This window comes from Lissotriton vulgaris, chromosome 5 (assembly GCF_964263255.1).
Source record: "Lissotriton vulgaris chromosome 5, aLisVul1.2, whole genome shotgun sequence".
NCBI lineage: Eukaryota > Metazoa > Chordata > Amphibia > Caudata > Salamandridae > Lissotriton > Lissotriton vulgaris.
Window position 1 is genome coordinate 1,575,642,868 of NC_141693.1, and position 18,595 is coordinate 1,575,661,462.

The 18,595-nt window shown below is 45.0% G+C and overlaps 1 protein-coding gene across 1 annotated transcript in view; it reads right to left on the reverse strand.

Moving 5' to 3' along the window:
• C5H14orf93 (chromosome 5 C14orf93 homolog) overlaps nucleotides 1-18,595 on the reverse strand; it is a 225,737-nt gene that overhangs the window by 142,676 nt on the left and 64,466 nt on the right. The window contains exon 2 of the mRNA XM_086923667.1: nucleotides 10,785-12,133. Within this exon, the coding sequence (XP_086779793.1) occupies nucleotides 10,785-11,465 (681 nt within the window). The 5' untranslated portion in view covers nucleotides 11,466-12,133. The remainder of the gene's footprint in view (nucleotides 1-10,784; nucleotides 12,134-18,595) is intronic.

An 18,595-nucleotide genomic window follows, 5' to 3' on the forward strand; every position in this document is an offset into this window, starting at 1 on the left:
GCCTTAAGAAGTTTAAGGACCTCCTGCAGACTCACAATGAGAAGTGACTGCTTATTGAAGAAATAGTTCAGCTGATATATGCCTAAAGTGGGATGCCAGTTTCCTGAATTCTAGACAAGAAAGAATTTGGGATAAAACCCCTTGTTCCACTGTAATTTGAGCAGGGGTTTTGATCTTTGTGTAGCATGCAGACAATCTCTTGTCAGACACAAAGATGTTTGTGCATTGTGGAATTTCTATGAATTAAAGGGTGCTGGTAGGTGGCACTATGTTGAGACTCCAATTTTCTGATGTGATGGAGTTGCACTCCAGGAAAAAGCCAAGATTCTACCTTCACAGTGCCATGGCCCAAAAGAACTGAGGTGCTGGTGACCAGTCCCAGTGGAGTGCCACTGTCCTCTAGAGACATCCTTTGATTTGGTCTGGTTGTTTTCATTGCTGGTGGTCTCATGTAGAATGAGCCAGAAGGATACCTGTATTGTAGCTGTGTGTTATAGTACTGGAAGTAGTATGACTGTTGTAGCAGCTGCAGCTGATAGCCGGTGGCTAAAACCCACCTTGAAACAATGACTGGTCTCATCCTCTAGCACCATGAATGGAATTAAATTGATGGAACAGCTGCTCCAACCAACTGTCTTTATCTGCTACTTGCTATGTCCAACACGGAGTCGAAAACCACTGACTATTTGCTTTCATATGCTTTATGATTGAATGGCCATGGACTTCTTATATATGTTCTAGAATGCTGTCCAGGTATGAAGAGCTGTCCGACCACATCTGGCGATAATATTGTCTGTGGATGGCCAGGGAATAAGCTGCCCTGCCACTGAATAGATGAACCTTTGAAAATTGTCCATTCTATAGTCTTCTCTTTTAGAAAAAAACTGTGCAGAGAGATTACATGCCTTCTCTATCCTGCCAGCATTATCATAGAATCTGACTTTAGGTGATCAGTAAGGCACATGGGCATGTCCTTGTTGTAAGGAAATGCCTCTTTTTACATTTTCACCTATACATTTGTGGACTGATAATGCTGGTTTTTCAAATCTGAGAGTGCTGGCCTGCCAGCCAGACCTCAGTGCCAGTGTCCTAACTCCTTACAAAGTGCATGTCCAGTTGGCTACCCCCAATTGGCAGAGACTGACTTACTAATAAGTCCCTGGTATTTTGTACTCAGGGTAGGTAAGGCAGAGTGTCCACGCAAGGCTGTATCACTGATTGTGCCACCCTGTGAGAAAAAATGCAAAACGGCTCTCAGCCTTCCACTGCAGACTGGAAGGGCAGTGTTAAAACTGCTAGTTCGACTTTGCCATTCAAACCAATGGGAAGGCCTCAACAATATATGGAAGCCTGCCCTAAGGAAGGCCTATCGAGCCCTAAGGCGGAAGCTGTATATTATTAAGTAGAACATGTATTTTTATATAGGTCCTGAGGGCAAGAGCTCCAAATTGCCGTTTTGCTGTGGGTGAGTCAGTAGCCCTATTGGCTAACACAGAGTTACTTGCTGACCACTAAGCCCGGCTAACTTCTGAATAGGATTATTGAGTTGGATACTGCAAGGTATCAAATTAATTGTGGAACTTCCAGAGAAATGCAAATTTTAGAAAGATGCCATTCTGTTACCCAGTTTGTTCAATGGCCTCACATGGGCAATGGCTACCAGACAGTTATTCCCTCCTGAGGAGTTGTGTAAACGATTCCCAGGCTTCAAAACATAAGCACCCTGCTACAGGGCGAGGTGTTTCTTCCTCTTCACAGGAAGCCACTCAGGGTGCTAGCATAAAAAGGTGTGCTTCTAAAGCGATGTTGCCTTTGGTATTCAAATGGCGATCACACTCTTGAGGGGCAGCCCCTTGTTCAGGCTGGCGGCAGGAATAGAAAGGTAAGACCAATGCCCAAACTGGTTTTCCTGTGGGCGTGCAGCCCACAGGTAACCACACTTCTAGGGTGGGCTACCAAGCTCCTAGTGTATCACACGTTAGGGCCGCACAGCTGTACCATATAATACACCTAGTCTGTCCGGTTTTAGGTTTAAACCTATAATAACTGATAAAACCCCACCGGAAGGGAAATAGCCCTCACCAGTGTAAACATATAAACACTGACAAAACCCTTGCAGAACAACAAACTAAATACCATTCAAAGAAAGGAAACGGAAAGTGAAAGAGTCATTTTTATTTCTTCCTGAAGGGGCCAATACAATCTAACTTTGTTATATAAGAAAGACTGCGATAAAATTATTCTGCTTGAGTTTTGTTTAGGGGTGTCACTAAAATATTGTTATTTTATAAACTGAAGAGAATCAGGAAATATCCAAATCATATTTGATTATTTGGCTATGTTTGTGTCTTTCACTGATAGGAAAAATGTAGGTTTCATAAAGGATATTTCCCAATATGTACCATCACATTTACCCACAGAGAATGGGTAAAAACCCTTGATACATCAGCCCCTTTTTCTAGTGAGTCAGTATTGATAGTAGGCGAATTGCCAAACACCCCAGGTTTAAACATTCAATGCAAGGTATAGTGACAGGTATATGTGAAAAGAGTGCAGTCACAAAGCATCTAGGATACTGGTGAAAACATGACACCAGAATTTGGAAAACATGGTACGCAGTGTCACTTGTATTGCTGCTGCAAAAAGTTCTTACCAACTTCAACAAAGATTGGAGTGATTTTGTTTTTATTTGCAGTGATTCAGCTATGTGTATGAAAAAGTTGTGTGATGACCTGTCAAAATCGATACCTGAGCTGAAGTGCTTCCCTGTAAGAGATCTCTACCACTTGTTAGATGGCGTGCTGAAAGCCTCTTTATAATCTTCAGAGTTAATGAAGAATGCTATTCACTTTTTAGTCCTTTCTGGTGCACTGTTTTGTTATGCAAGGAAACTAAAACGCAAATATTTCTCATTTTGTGCTTTGTGTGGCATCAAAGAAAGAGTCATCTGAACTGTGTCACTTAGCTGGTGGCTCTCAGTCCTGGAGGCCATCTAAGCTATATTATCCATGTGGCAACCATTGGCAGAACTTTTGCTGAGTGATGATGCCAAAGGCAAGAAATGTGAGGCTCTTTGGTCACATATTGGTAGTGATTTGAAAAAAGTACACTCTACTGCATTCTTAGATTTTTACAGGAAAGTATGACTGCTGTAGTGGGCATAATAAAAAAACTAGAGTATGAAAACACCCTTGTCTATCAAGTGTTCAGCATAATTGGTGCAGATGTAAAACATCTCCTTGAGAGTAGGCTGGGTGACAATTTTAGTGACTTTGGCACTGCAACATATTCCATGTTAGAGTGCTTGCCACTTGGTAAGCAAAGAAATGTTGAGGAGCAATTCAGGAACTTTTATTTTACAATGTTTGACAAATAGCCCTTCACCAACCATGGCATTTGAAGTCAATAAAGCCTCACTGTGGTACTCTGCGCAAGTTATAGGTCTCTACTGTAAAGAGACATTTTCTCCTGAGTTTCAAAAGTGCTGCCTCGTTTGTGACCACTTCAATAACTCTGAGGGTATATGCACCCAGTTCACCGCATATGTTGCAGAACCTGTCACAGAGATTCACAGTCTTCAGGTGCACCAGTATAGGCATGGAAAGCTATGTCAGTGGCCAGAGTTAAGAAATTATATACTGGCTATTTTGGCGCTGCCTGCCTCAAGTGCCAATGTTGAGAGGGCCTTTTCAAATATAAAACTTTACATGGGAAGGAAAGAGCGAGCGTGCATGACCAAAGACTCACTGAAGAAGTACTGTATGGTGTACTACAATCAGTTTGATTTGTAAAAATGTATTTGGACCTCATTTACACTGTACGTACACTGTCTATATACCATTCGCAATCAGTGCAGAAAGCAGGCAATAATATAAGCAAAAAGTTCCATAAACACGGGAAAAACACAGTTTCTGTTGTTTTCAATGGCACGAAAATGTGTAACCACTGATAACCACAGTTTTTTATGGTATTGAAATCACTGAAAAAAACCCCACCAGAATTTACCAAAAATAGAAACTGAAAACAGGAAAGCCTAAATACACCCAAATCATTACACTTGTGTTTGTTATCATATCCAAATGTGGTACCATTGATATCACGTTTGCAAGTGTTTGTATTATTTTGAATAATTCCTGCCAAATGTGAGGTACAACGGGTATGACCTTAACGGTCTTCTTTCTTAGATCATAGAAATCATGGGAAAAGTAGCTCTTTTAGTGGAAACTGGTAGCTTATAGCATTTACCAAGCACTGGAAAAGCCAATAAGTATCGTCTATTAGATTATCCAAGTGTGTTAGCCATATTGTACACCACATGGCTGATGTTCAGCATGATTAAAAGTTAGTGGCGTAGAGGAGAGTGACGTGGAGTGTCGTAGAGTGGAATGGAGAAAAGTGGAGTAAGTGTTGTAGAGTGGAGTGGCAGAGGGTGTTGTCTATTGGATAAGCTTAGTGTGGTGTCATGTACAGTGGTGTATAGTGGAGTGGCATAGAGTGGACTGGTGTAGAGTGAGTGGTGCAGAGTACAGTGGTGTAGAGTACAGTGGCACTGTATTAAGTGACATACAAATTGCAGCACCTTAGAATGCAGAGATATAGATTAGAGTAGTGCATAGTACAGTGCAGTGGTGCAGGTTTCAGTGGCAAAGAGTGCAGTTGCACATTGTGGAAGGGCGCAGAGTTGCGTGATGAAGAGTAGAGTGGTGTAGAGTGGAGTGGCATAGGGTGCAGTGATGTAGAGTGCAGTGGTGTAGAGTGCTGCAGAGTGGAGTGGCATTGAGTTGAGTGATGCAGAGGGCAGTGGTGCAGAGTAAAGTCAAGTGGTATACAGTGCAGTGGTGCAGAATAGTGGAGAGAAGTGTAGCACAGATGTGTTCAGAGTACAGTATTGTGTGGTGACAGGTTGCAGTTGCATAAAGTGCAGTGGCATAGAGTGGAGTAGCGTAGAGTGGAGTAGTGTAGAGTAGAGTGGCGGAGAGTTCAGTGGCGCAGCGTGCAGTATTGCAGGGTGGAGTGTCAGAGTGCGGTGGTGTAGAGTGGCGTAGAAAGCAGTGGCATAGAGTACAGTGATGCAGAGTATAGTGCAGGTGTGTAGAGTTCAGTTATGTAGAGTGCAGTGGCGCAGAGCCCTGTGGAAAAGGGTAGAGTGGCATAGAGTGTTGTGGCGTGGAGTGGTGCAGAGTGATGTGGAGTTCTGTGGTGTAGAGCAGTTTGTTTCAGAGTAGAGTAAAGTAACGTAGAGTGGAGTGGAGTGGTGCAGGGTAGAGTGCAGTTGTGTTGAGTGGCATACAGTGTAATGGTGTAGACTACAGTGGTGTAGGGTGCAGTGGCACAGAATGCAGTGGGGTGGAATAGATTTGAGTGGCATATAGTTATTGGCGAAGAGTGCAGCGGCATAGAGTTGAGTGTTACAGAGAAAAGAGCAGTTGCGTTGAGTATATTGGCATAGAGTGCAGCGTTGCAGAGTGGCATAGAGTGGAGTTGTGCAGAGTAGATTGGTGTGGCCTAGACTGGAGTGGTGTAGAGTGTAGTGGAGAAGCAAGCAGTTGTATAGAGTAGAGTGGTGAAGAATGCACTGCATAGTGTAGAGCGGTACAGGGTTGAGTAGAGAGGCGCAGCGTGAAGTGGCGTAGCGTGAAGTGGCATAGAATGAAGTGGCATAGAGTGGAGTGGTGTAGAGTGGAGTGGTGCAGAGTGGAGTGGTGCAGAGTGCAGTGGAATGGAGTGGAGTGGTGCAGGAGTAGAGTGCAGTGGGGTGGAGTGCACAGGTGCAGAGTGAAGTGGCATAGAGTGCAGGGGTGCAGAGTGCAGTGGAGTGGTTAGAGAAGAGTGAAGTGGCGCAGAGTGGAGTATGCATGTTGTGTTAGCACACTGTAATTACTGACAACATATTTTCAATTGAAATGACCATTACATTTGCACAGATATACAGTTTTACTAATAAAACTATACTACAGTGCACAGAAGAAAATGGGTGGAAATTGCATCACCTCCGTGTAATGATTTGTTTTGATCATTTTAAAGTATTTGTTTCCAATACACTTCAGAAATAACAAAAAATGTGCCTCATTTGCATTCCTAATTATGATATATTCTGAAATACGTACACAGTTCATTTAAATGTTGTCTCTTTCCTACCCCCGCTATCCAGCAAGATTGTAACATAAATCGTCTCACTTTGAAGGAGGAGAAAGAAAAGTAAGCAAGCATCCTTGGAAGACAGCGCCTGACATTTGACCTCAGTCTTTGAATGCACAGCAAAGGTGACAAGATAAGAACAAGATTTACAGGCCTGTTTACAGAAAACGAGTTTGTGGAAGAATACCGTAAACACGGTTTAGGCAACTGGAGAGACAAACAGTCTAAAGCAAATAAAGTCAGCAAATCGAAAGCAAGAAAACGTGAGTGACACACCACAAAGCCAATAGCAAGCAACGGGCAGAATGTATTACTAGGTCTACTTTCTGAAAGTCCCCAAGATGTCTTTAGCAAACACAGAAACCTATGCTGTTGAGTAGGCTGCAACCTAAAAAGGAGCAGAAACTTGTGATGTAGTCCAGGGCAGCCGCAGTCAGTGCAGCTAAGAGCGGTGGGGCGTGATGGGGGGTGGGGGGAGGGGGGGAATTCAATGGACGATGACTAGGGAAAATGAATTGCATATTTAATTTTTGCCTTGTCATCGTCTGTCGAAATCCCCCCAAACCCAGCCTCGCCGCTATTACCTGCATTGGCCACGGCTGGTCAGGGACAACCCACCAGGTTGCATTGGAAACAACAGTCATCTTGTTCTCCACGAACGTCAGTCAGTATATCATCTTGCACCTCCCTTCTTCCTCTTCTGCCACGTCATTCTGTGTGGTCTACACTTCCACTTGGCAGAAAAGGACCGTGAGGAGGTAATATAGGGTGTTGAGGTGGAGGCACCAATGGCTGATGTGGTGAGGAAAATGGAAACCTGGTTGTGGCTGTTGTTGTGGACAGACAGGAAATTCAGGGTATATGTTGCTGATCTGACAGGAATATGAAGGACTTGTGGATCCTTGCAATGACTACCAACAAAAAAAGGATCATACCTCTGACTGTAATCCAGGGTCCCATGCTTGCACAGTGTGCCCCTTGATGTGGGCAGTTAGTGGGAAAAGTGTAATGTCGCAACTACTGGTCATCAGGATCAACATAAAGATAAGGGCCTGCATCCTTAACAGCAGTGTCCTTCTCTTCCTCTTCCTGAAACTGTCGTTTTAACCTGATTTGGTCTGCAAGTGGGTCCATAATATTCTTCGTCCTCAGTCTTCTCCTCAACTGCAGTGTTGAGAATTTTGGGATAAGGTTGGAGAGAGACTTTGATAGGTGAGACTTGCTCTGGAAGAAGTAATGAGGTAGTGCACTTCCCAAAAATAAGTATATGTCTCTTGTCGGACTTTCACCGATGAGGTTCCTCCACCGACAGGAGTGTTATTGACGATGATGACACTGATAGGAGCAGGGTCGACAGATGTATAGTCGAAGAGTATATTACAAGGGGATACCTCCAGGAACTGCTACCAAAAACAATCGGCTCATGAGCAAAGCTAATATTGACGTTAACTTGTTTGTTGGTGGTATGGATAAGCCATGAGTTGTTTGAGAGCCCCTTATTGCCAAGAAAAGTGCCAGCTTCTGCTGTCATTCCGACAGATGCATGTCTTAATGGTGACTGTTAAGAAGGCTGTGCATCTGTCAACAGTAGAATTGCCAGCTATGATTTTGATGGGAGTTTCACTGGTCTCTAACTTTTAGACAGACTTTTTGGAGGCTTTAGAATTGAGCTCCAACCCAAAAGAAAAAGCCCTCAGATTATGCTGTTTTTGAGGCATCTTCGGCTCCATAGGATTCCTTGATTGAGCTGTCTTTCTTTGTGAAGGTACAGGTGGGGCACTCTGTGCAGATTCATCCCTAGAGGGAGCATCTTTAACATTGGTTGCGTTGAGGTGTTTAAGAAAGGAATTTTCGGTAGATCTTTCAGTTCTTTGACTTGCGGTTAGGATATAAGAAATATTTGCATGCTTTTTGTGGGTCATGGAGTGAAGTATTAGATGCCACGAGACAAAGAGCACCTTCAGTCTTTTACCTGGTCTAGGCCCTAAAGTTACTTCACTTTAGGAGCAGAGGCTACAACAGGCACCTGAAATAAAAACAAATATGTACTTGTTTAAGGGAAGGGATACATCAGAAATCTACTTGTTCTCTAAAACAAATCCACTTGTCCCTTTTAGTGCCATGCAGTATGTGGCAAATTATGTCAGTCTCCTCGCTACTTATCCCTCTGGAGGGGGGGGATAAACATAATAAACAGATCAGGTACACCCTTCTTAATAACACTAAACACATTCATCTACCAGATCCCTTTTAGGGGCAAAATGAGGAATCTGGCTAACAAAGGTCTTCAGCCTGGAAGTGAATACTTCCTGCAAAGTTTGCCAGGAGATTTTTCCTAAAAAGGGCAAAGGCCCTCACTCACCAGGATGGCAAGCTTCATCCTCCGGCACCTCTTCATATGCTAAATGTTCTCATTATATCAGACCCCTGATAATAGCCTCTTGAATTATATGAAGGATTACATTATATGAGGGTTTGGATTGCAGCAAGGCTCTGATTTTGCCACCTTTTCATAAATCTGCCTACTAGGGCAGAAGGAGGCGAGGAAGTAATAGTTAAAGGGTTGGAATGCTCTGTGGGTCTCTGCACTCCTACATTCTGACATGCTTAAGAGTATTCATCCACCCGCTCCAATCCCTTCCTATATTGGAAAAGGTTGGAAATATACCCCTGACAAAGACAGGAGTAAAAAGTTTTCCAGGATGGGAAAAAGGGGTTGTAGCAAAACCGAATTTGCAATGACTCAGCAGATTTCCACTTGAGCAAATACACATGTAAATTTGCTCATGTGTAAATTAAATTCACAAAAATTTGCTAGGAGTATGGTTTGAAGGCCTACTTCTGTACTAATGCAAAAACGTATACCTGTTCATAAGCCTTGTGACTTTCTTTAGGAATCGGGCCCCTAATTTTTGTGATGGTTTACAGTGATTTTTCATTATTAATCCTTTTTAAAATACTGGTATGCATTAAACATGTTTTACTAAATATTGCTGGGGGAAAATGGTATGTAATGTTGCAGAATTGTTTAGCAAGCCCGTTTTTAAGCTACAATTTTGTGTACATTTTATTTTGATTGCAGACAATCACAAAACTTGCTTTCATGTTCATGCATTTATTTGCATATAATCGGGGACTATTCTGAGAACTTTATAAATAGCCTCAAATTGTCACATTTTGCAAACATATGTATTGGTTTTCATACTGGCCGCATACCTTCTACAGAGACTTCAGACCATATAGAACGCCGCAGCCACATTCATCCGCTGCCTTCCCTGATGAACCCACATCACACTGCACCTCAGGAAACTCCACTGACTCCCTGTACAGAAGAGATGCCAATTCAGTCTGCAGACCCACGCACACAAGGTTCTACATAACCAAGGACCCGCCTACATTAACCACTGCCTTAACTTCCACCAACCATCAAGACGACTACGCTCCACCTCCCTTTCACTTGCCCATACTCCCCGCATCGACCAAAGCAGAAGTGGAGGATGCTTCTTCTTCCACGTCACAGCAAAGACCTGAAACAACCTCGTCAAGCACCTCTGAACTTTCACCTCACTTCCAGAATTCTAAATGGCCCTCAAGACCTGGCTGTTAGAATAAGTCTCCGGGGCCTGAAAGCAAGCGCCTGGATACCCTATCAGGTGATTAGCTGTGCTGTACAAATCCTGATTGATTGATTGATTGACTGGAATTATTATCAGTAGAGTAAGCAGAGCTCACCATATTGCCTTAAAGCTCTTGTCCTAATAGTATAGGTATTGTGTTATTAAATCACATATACAAGTTTGAGCAACTTATACATATGGCTATAAACCCTGTCTGAGTTATAGACAATCTTCTTTCTCCGATCCATACTTTGGCACTGTAAACTGGCAGCTAAACAGTTTAAGCTGATGGAGGTTTGCTTTACTTGTGTAATGGAGAAAACAAACATGAAAACCTGCTGTCCTAACGCCAAACAATATGTCCCAGCCATCTGGCAATAGGACGCGTTGCAGAGGTGAAGAGAGAAAAATCTAAATAAATATTATATACTAGACTTAGCTGAGGAAATGGCAGAGCTTGCAAGGGACTTCATTCCCATGGGATATGCAGTAGAAATGTAAAGTGTAATGGTCTTTTGAGGGAGTTGAATGCAGTGCACTCTCACCTCACTGGCTGAGGTTTGGGTGCCTTCCAATGAGGTGATCATGCTGATAAATTACCACTGTTTTAAAGCCTTGGAAATGCGTTAATATTAAGCACTGCTATTATAGAGCACTGTGGGGCTCCCAGCTCGATGATAAAGACACTATGGAAGATTCCAAAGCTGGGGAAATGTAATTTACTTGGTGTTATGCCGTTTCTAGGATCCAAATCCTCTAACTCATCATGATGTACTCTTGGAAAATAAAGTTTGCAAAGGAAGTGTCTTGGCTATCCAGCTGGAAAGCAACAGTACATGAGAACCTGGGCATCAGTGGAAGGCAGTACCAATCACAGATACTGCCAGGATAACGTAGACTTTTTAGAACCTGAGAAAAAAAGCTTTACATAAGTGAAATTGGCACACACATCTTTAAAGAATAGGCACATGCTGTAACACTTGCTTTAGCTCACCAAAAGTTCATTTTGCTGGAGCTGGTTAATCTTACCGGGCTCATATGGGGTGCCCCCTCGTTGGCCAGTCTCAGGTCCCTGGAGTTCTTCTCCATCTGGAATGATGGATGCCCTGCTGCGGCTGCTTGTGCAGCAGCTGCGGCCCCAAGCTGCCGCAGCTCCTCGATGAACACTTGCACGTTGCCAATGCTGTCAGACTCATCCTCTGGAGACTTGCAGGCGCCTTCTGGGGCTGCAGACATCATGGGTACTGTTTGCAGTGTTGACGCTGCTTGTGCGGTTGATATTGTTTGTGCTGATGATGCAGTTTGCACACATGATGATATTTGCACTGCTGGCGGCATCTGCCCTGATTGAAGCTTAACAGGTGGGTGTGGGGTAGTTACCAGAGTCTCCTTACTCGGTTGTATTCTTTGCTTCATCTCCCCTACCTCTTCTTGCAGCCGAATCAGGATCTCATTGTTGGACTTGGCTAACCCTAACGCGGCCTCTGCCAGGCCTGTGGTCTTCTCAACCCGCTGATAGATGAGATGCAGTAGTTGGTCTGTGCTCTGCACGGCCAGTCCTTGTCCAGATATGCTGACCGGGGTGCAGTTGATAGACGAAGAGCCAGCTGGGGGGGCATTGTTTTCGCTCTTGAACGGGCAACTGCAACACTTTGCCTCGGTTCCAGCTCCACTAGGGGGAGAGAACAGAATAGTGGCACTGAACGACATCTTCCAAGAGGATACAGTGTTTGCTGCAAGGGCCCTAGAAAACGTTGTTCTAAACCATTACAGTCCAGGGCCGAACCAACAGCATCCTTTTCAGAGCAAGTCTGTCTGCATTCATACCCCCATTCAAATCTTCCTCTGAGTTACATGCCTGCACAATCTCAGTGACTCCCTCCATGTGGAAATAAGTCCCATAATGAGAACTCCCACTAACTAAGAACATCGCCCGACTCTATGGGTGCTGTTTTTGGTCCTCAAACGTACTTTCACAGTTGAGATGATGCTCTTCCGATACAAATCAATTCCCTGGTTACCAGAAACATCTTGCCTCCTTTCAGGACTTGTGTTTCCTTCACAGCCGAAAAAAATCCTATTATAAATCCTTTATACGGACATCTTTGAAAAGTCAGAGTAGCACCTTTCTTTCCAGAAGAGTTTCCAGTGTGGAAGACATCTGGAATGGGCAGACGTAATTTAAAGTGGAACGGTTTCACAGTCCCTTGGAGGCCTCAGACGACAGGGTTGACATGAGTAATACTTTGGGGAAAAGTGACCACCACATTCGCTTACACAACTGCTGCAGAGGTTCTGGTGCTTCCGCCCTGCAGCAAGACGAAGTGTCGCAATCATCGCTTGTGCATCCAAGGTGGTCTGGTCATTACAGCTCATGTCTATGGAAGCAAGCTTAAGGAGTAAAACAGAAGAGATCTTCTCTGCAACCAAATTAGGATTTTTGTATAGGAGAAGCGAGATAAAGGTTAGCTATCGCACCCATAACTCCATTTCATTGCACACTATGGCACACAAGAATAACAAGAGCAAGCTGAGATTGGAAAACAAAATTTTTTACATGTGTGCACAGAGATACAGCCAACACATGTAGTGCACCAGCAACAACAGGTAAACACTCTTCACACACAAAGCCGGTACAGAACATGGAGGCGTACCGCAAGCTTCCCTTGCACTAAAAAATGGGTACAGCACAAGCAGCAGAGCAAGATTACTCCCAAGCACAGTCAGGTAAAGAATGGGCAGCAGTAGGCCCTCAGGCACACACATAACAGGTACGCAGAGGCAGCAGCAGTACAAGGTTCAGTCATACACTCCCCTCACACAGTGATCACGGACAACAGAGACAGCAATGCATCCTTCTCTCAAACTGATCACGTACAGCGCTGCAGTAGTGCAAGCACCCTGGCTTACAGAAATGAGCTGGAGGGCGGGAGTCCGTGTAGGAGAGCTGTCAGCGTGCCACTTAGGGGAAAAACCCAGTGTCTTCGTGAGCGGGTTAATGGGGAGTGGAGTGGACTGAAAAGATTTCTACAGCTCACCTCCTTCACAGGTGGAGGGCAGCTGCAGCATCCAGGGTCTGTTGAGAACTAGGTAGCTAGGATACAGAAGGAGATGCGTTTAGTTACTAGGTTCCTGATCTTGATATCTAGATATCTGGGATCTAAACCAGCATGTGACAAAAATTATTTCACTTCAGTTGGCTCAGCCTAAAAGTTGAAATACCCAAAGGTGCAATATATATATAAAAATATAAATATTTAGTATGCTGTCACAAGTACATGTTTGAATTGACATCCTGTTTTTCTCATCTGGTCTCAAGTTGGTGTCAACGTACCGCTTTAACAACACCATCTCATGTTTCTCCTACATAATGAAAATGTTATCTACAAAGCTCATCTGCGCACATCAAATATTATTAGGATAAGTAATAGCCTGCAAGTACTGTCACTTTTCTTCACCGTAGGTCTCGCTCAAGTGCTCTTCATCCATTGGCGACTCTTGTTTATTTATTTTTAAAGGTTTTATATAGCGCTGGCTAGACCCGGAGGTATCATAGCGCTTTACATGAGCATCAGCTCATAGTTACAGGTTACATCGTTACAAAGATTACACAGTTATTAGAGCATGGCAACATAGTTACTTGTAAGGTCAAGATAAACAATAAGCACAAATACGTAAGGGGAAAAGCAGGCAAGGGAAAAGATTCAGGGAGGGGGAAGGAGCTGGGGAAGTAGACAGGTAATGAAGGCAGAAAAGAGGAGAGGAGGATGAAGGACACCGCATGGAAAGGGGAGGGGAAGGGCAACAGGGACATAAACCGGTAGACGAGTCAAAGCAACGTCCAAAGTCCAGTAAGCTGTGATCCCAGGGGAAGTGGTATCACTTCCCTATCTCTGTTGTCGGAGGCTCTCTTTACGCAGTGGACTCTCTCAGAGGGGTCTCTGAGACTCCAAGACCTACATACTGGATCCTTTCCCAAAAAGGGGAGAGGGAGTGCTTTGGCAAGGGGTGCCATACCATACCTTGGCTGTGAGTGGTTCCCTTGGCGCAGTGGAATCTCTCAGCGGGTACGCTGAGACTCCAGAGTATAAATATTGGATCTTTCCCCAACAAGGGGAAAAGGAGTGCTTAGTCAAAGGGCACAAAGGACAGGGGGTTAGGCAGACTAACAGGCAAGGTGAGAGATTCAGGGGAGAATGGATAGGAGCTAGGGAGGTAGACAAAGAGAGAAAGAGTACTAAAGGGGAACACATTTAATTAATGAGTTATTATATAGCGCTGGCTAGACCCGATGGAATCAGAGCACTTTACATGAGGGACAATAATGTTGCAATTTACATCAGTTAAAAGTTACATAAGTATCAAGAAAAGCATTTAAAGAACATAGCGGACAGGGTGAATGGAGCAAAGAAGGGTAAGGGGATAGGGTAAAGGGGTAGGAGGAAGATAGGAGGTAGAGACGAGGGGAAAATCTGCCCAAGGTCCTGCTGGGTAGGTGACTGTAGGGAGGGGGAGTCCACAACCCATCTCCTCTTTAGCTATATGGTAGCTCCACCGGGCATCGGACAAATTGCTAGGTCTCCATAGTCTGGGGTAAGTTCTGCAGGATCCAAGTCATGATGTGTAGGCAGGTTAGGGGATAGGTTCAAGGTCTGGTCAATGTCCAATTGTTGTCCCAGGGAAGTAAAACAACATGTAGGGGACCACTATCGAAGCCATCTTGGGGTCAGGCAGGGGACAGTAGTGTGGAGAAAGTGACCTCGTTTAGTAGCCAGGGTGGTGCCAACCCTGCTGCAGACCTCACTGCTAAGTTTCCGTGGCTGGCTGGCACCAGGTGAGTGTGCATCGGGGACAACAGCAGGAATCGATGACAAGTGGTGACCTCAGGGGATGCTTGTAAGAAGCTTTAATGAAGCACTGATGAGTGGATAATAGGATCAGTTTGCCTGGCTTTCCCCAGTGTTCACAGCCGCATGGTGCACTACAACAGAAGCGCGCGGTCGTTTATCAATACCTGCCAAAGGCATACTACTCTTATAATCCCAACAGAATCGTTTTTACTAGTTTCACTACACCAAAACAGAAAAAAAGAGTTCTACAGCCCTGGATCTATCGAGAGAGGGACAGCTGTGTTTCAGGGACATGAGACACATGAAGAGACATGTTGTGACCTTCGCAACACCATTTCCCACAAAAGACATCCAGAAATTCCACAAAAAGACCCATATTATTTGTTCAGTGAATGCTCTAGAAACAAGTTCGTTGTAGGGATAAAGAGGATACAAATAACTATTGTAACAAACAAAGGAATGCAACCATTATCAAAAATTGTTATTCTCAAACGATCTCATGTGGAAAAATTTAAATACATCTCAATTTAGCAACTGTAAAAATATATGAATTATGCAACACAAGAAGCCTGAGCCAAACCCACTCGAACATGTACAAAATGTAACACATAATTTAACCAAACTCACTTGTTCAGAAAGAACAATTTTCTATGAATTTGAATATCAGACAAGTTTCTTCCAGTACAAAACATTTGTGCATAAGAATATGATTTAGTACTTCTGGTACAAAGAACTTCTATGAGAGAAGACGGAAAGTATCAGGACGACACTATACTAAAAAGCATTTTCAGAAATACTAAAATCTATCAATACTGTCTAGGGCGGAGTGTTAGCATCCTTGGCCCCACTCTGGAGTTAATGATACAGAACAGTGTAGTAGAATAAATAGAAGTGTCAATGCAGACCAACATCCATTGCCACTAGACAACAGTGGAAAGGCCATGAGTGTCAGGACAATCACTGTCCGCTTCAGCATACGTGGTGTCCAATCTTGAGTAGATCATGTCATGAACATTCAGAGGACCAAAGATGCCCCGTCTTTTCTCCAAGGAGTTGGACAAAATTGAGGCCTGAGGGTCTGGATTCAAGGTATGTGAACTGAATTGCCAATTCTGAGCAACTATCCACCTGTTGACATCGATTTTGATAGGTCAGCCTGGATTCAGGTATGTCTTGTACTTCCAAGGTGAGACCAGTTGAAGGTAAATACTTCTCATATGGAAGCTTTAGAAAGTGATCACCTGGACACAAGCGAAGAGGATCAAACCCATCTCAAACCGCTATGCAGAGACCTCCTGACAGGAACTAATGTACTGAAAGGTGTCGTAGGGACCTAATTTCGTCCTGGAAAAGCATGCCTACCTAACCACTTTATACTGAGGCCCTCTCCGAAAACAGTCTCCAACGCAGAACCACAAAAGACTTTTCCACGTTCAGGGCCCAGAGTTTGTGAAGCAAAGAGAAAGACTGACTGAGGAGAGGACTGTCTGGAATGACGGGATGTGGGTAACTATGTGCCCTTCAGACTTAGGAAGCTGTTAGTACTGTCACCATCTTTCTAAACATGTGGGTGTGGGGCCAATCCAAACAGCAGAGTCATTTTACTAAAAATGTCTGCTACTCGTCCAGATCCTGAGACACCATCTGTGTGAGTACAGCATAGAGATGTGAATATGACATCTTGAGCTCCAGAATGCACAAGACTTGCATTCCTTGAATCCCCTATACCACAGCATAGGCAAGAACCCTGGGGGCGAGGAAATAACAAACATGCCAAGTCCAAGGAGAGCACAAGCACTGGGCAACAGCATCCCATTCAAGAAGCACGGGGTGGCAGAGATTCTTGAAGGTGCTAGACTTGGTGGTCCCGGGTGTCGTCTCTGCATATTACTCCACATCATCTTTGGTTACAACAATGGCGACTGGGAGGAGAAACAAGGACTATTCATAGAAAGTAAGAAATCACTCCTATTTTACATTTCGGTGAGCTGAGAAGTCTTCCGAATTATACTAATGTAAGGTGGTAGGAGTGTTTTTCTGAATTTAATAGCATTTCTGCTGGCCCTTCCGCTTTCATTTGCGAGGCAGAATACAGCTGCTGAGAACTGGCACATTTCGGACGCACCATCCCCAGGCTTTATATATTTTGTGTGCGGGCCTCAAGTCTGTCAGATAGGCTTGTTTCCTTGCCTGTGCCAAGTCTCTTGCTCATTTCGAGGGGATGGTTTCAACGTCTTTCATGTAGGCCTCTGTGATGCACATTCCGCCTGGGCACTTCCGTGCGTAATGACATCAGTTCACGGAAGGATGAAGAGACGTGTTCGGCTGGCCCAATGCCCAGCTGAATTCAAAGGCTGTGTTTTCTCAGTCAGTCGCTTCCTGGGGCGCACTATAACTGTGTTTATTTATTTGAGTGGCACTAGAGAAAGAAATAATATATGTTTGAAGCAGTAAAAAAGGAAATAGAAGGAATAAAGTATTGAATCAAAGAGGGAAATGCTGACAGCTGCTAGAAGCAGGTGTCACAATCTGATGATCACTGAAGATGGTTTGAGGAGAGGGTAGTGTGGAGATGTGGGTCAAGGCCTAATCACTGGAGGGGCAGATAATAAATGATGTGACACACACTCTAGTACTGGGTAGCCGGGAAGACCACGAGCGGTCATCCCCGGGGTTTATTATACCCTCGGGGCGTGCCCGCCCTGAGGGGTGGAGTGGATGCGTGAATATAGATACATTGTCCGGTAGAGCCCGCCTGGCTCTCTACATCCCTCCTTTATTTCAGTCCGCTTCATTCTCCGTTGTTGGCCTTCAGGGAGATGTGCACACAAAGTCCCTTAGCCGGTGGCTCGGGCCAGGGTTTGGCCGGAGATGGTACCTTTGGCTTCGGCCCTTCGGTGACTGGGTGACCCCAGCCGGGGACACCTCTTCTTCCTCTCTGCAGGCCGGGGAATTGGCGATGGATGAGCTCGGCAGCGGACTTGGGACTCTCGTTGGGTCTTCAATTGGCATGTGAACGTCTGCGCTTCTCACCGGTGATGATGCTGTCGGAGATTGTCTGACGTCCCATGGTCTGTCCTCTTCTTCCTCTTCCAGGTCATCCGCTCTTCCTCTTGCCGGTTTGAAACATGACACGTTCCGGGTTACTCTTTGGTCACCTTTCCTGACTGTCACCATGGTTCCTTGGATTTTCTCTATGGTCCACAGGTCCGGTTCGTAAGGGGTCCTATACTTCCATCCTGGGTGTCGATCATGGACCACCACAGCGTCCCCTTCCTGAAGGTTTGACTCTCTCGCGTGCCTGGCTGCACTTGCTTTTCGGTTGGTTGATTCTCTTCGGGATTGAATGGCGTCTTCGTCCCTCACTGGCGGGGCCCATGTGCGCGCAGCTGGGATGGTGTCTCTGGGAGCTCTTTTGAACAGTAGATGTGCCGGGGCACATTTGGTGGTGCTGTGGGGCGTCTGCCTGTAAGCTCCTAGAAATTGATCCAAAGCTGCTTCCGGATCATCTCCGTTGTCTACGGCGATCCGCAGGGCTCTGTTAAGGGTCCTCATGAGTCTCTCTACCTCTCCGTTTGCCTGGGGCCACAAGGGGGTGATTTTCCGATGCTTGATTTGGAGGGCTTCCAGGTAGGCTTGAAACTCCTTGCCTGGGAATGGAGGGCCATTATCGGATTTGATTTCCTCCGGTAGTCCCATTGTTGCGAAGATCTTACTCAGAGTCCTTTTGACCTGTGGGAATGCTGTGGAGGGGATCACCCCCACCATCGGGAATTTGGAGAAGGAGTCGACTAGGACCAGTCTATGTCGGCCATCCGGGAAACTCCCAAAGTCCAGGCTCAGGTGAGTCCACGGTAGTGTCGGGGGTGGTTCTGTTATGACAGGTGCTGGCGCCGGATCCCCTCCGGTGATGAGACACGCGTGGCAGGCTCTCACCATCTCTTCTACTTTGATGTCCATCGCCGGGAACCAGACCCGACATCATAGTCT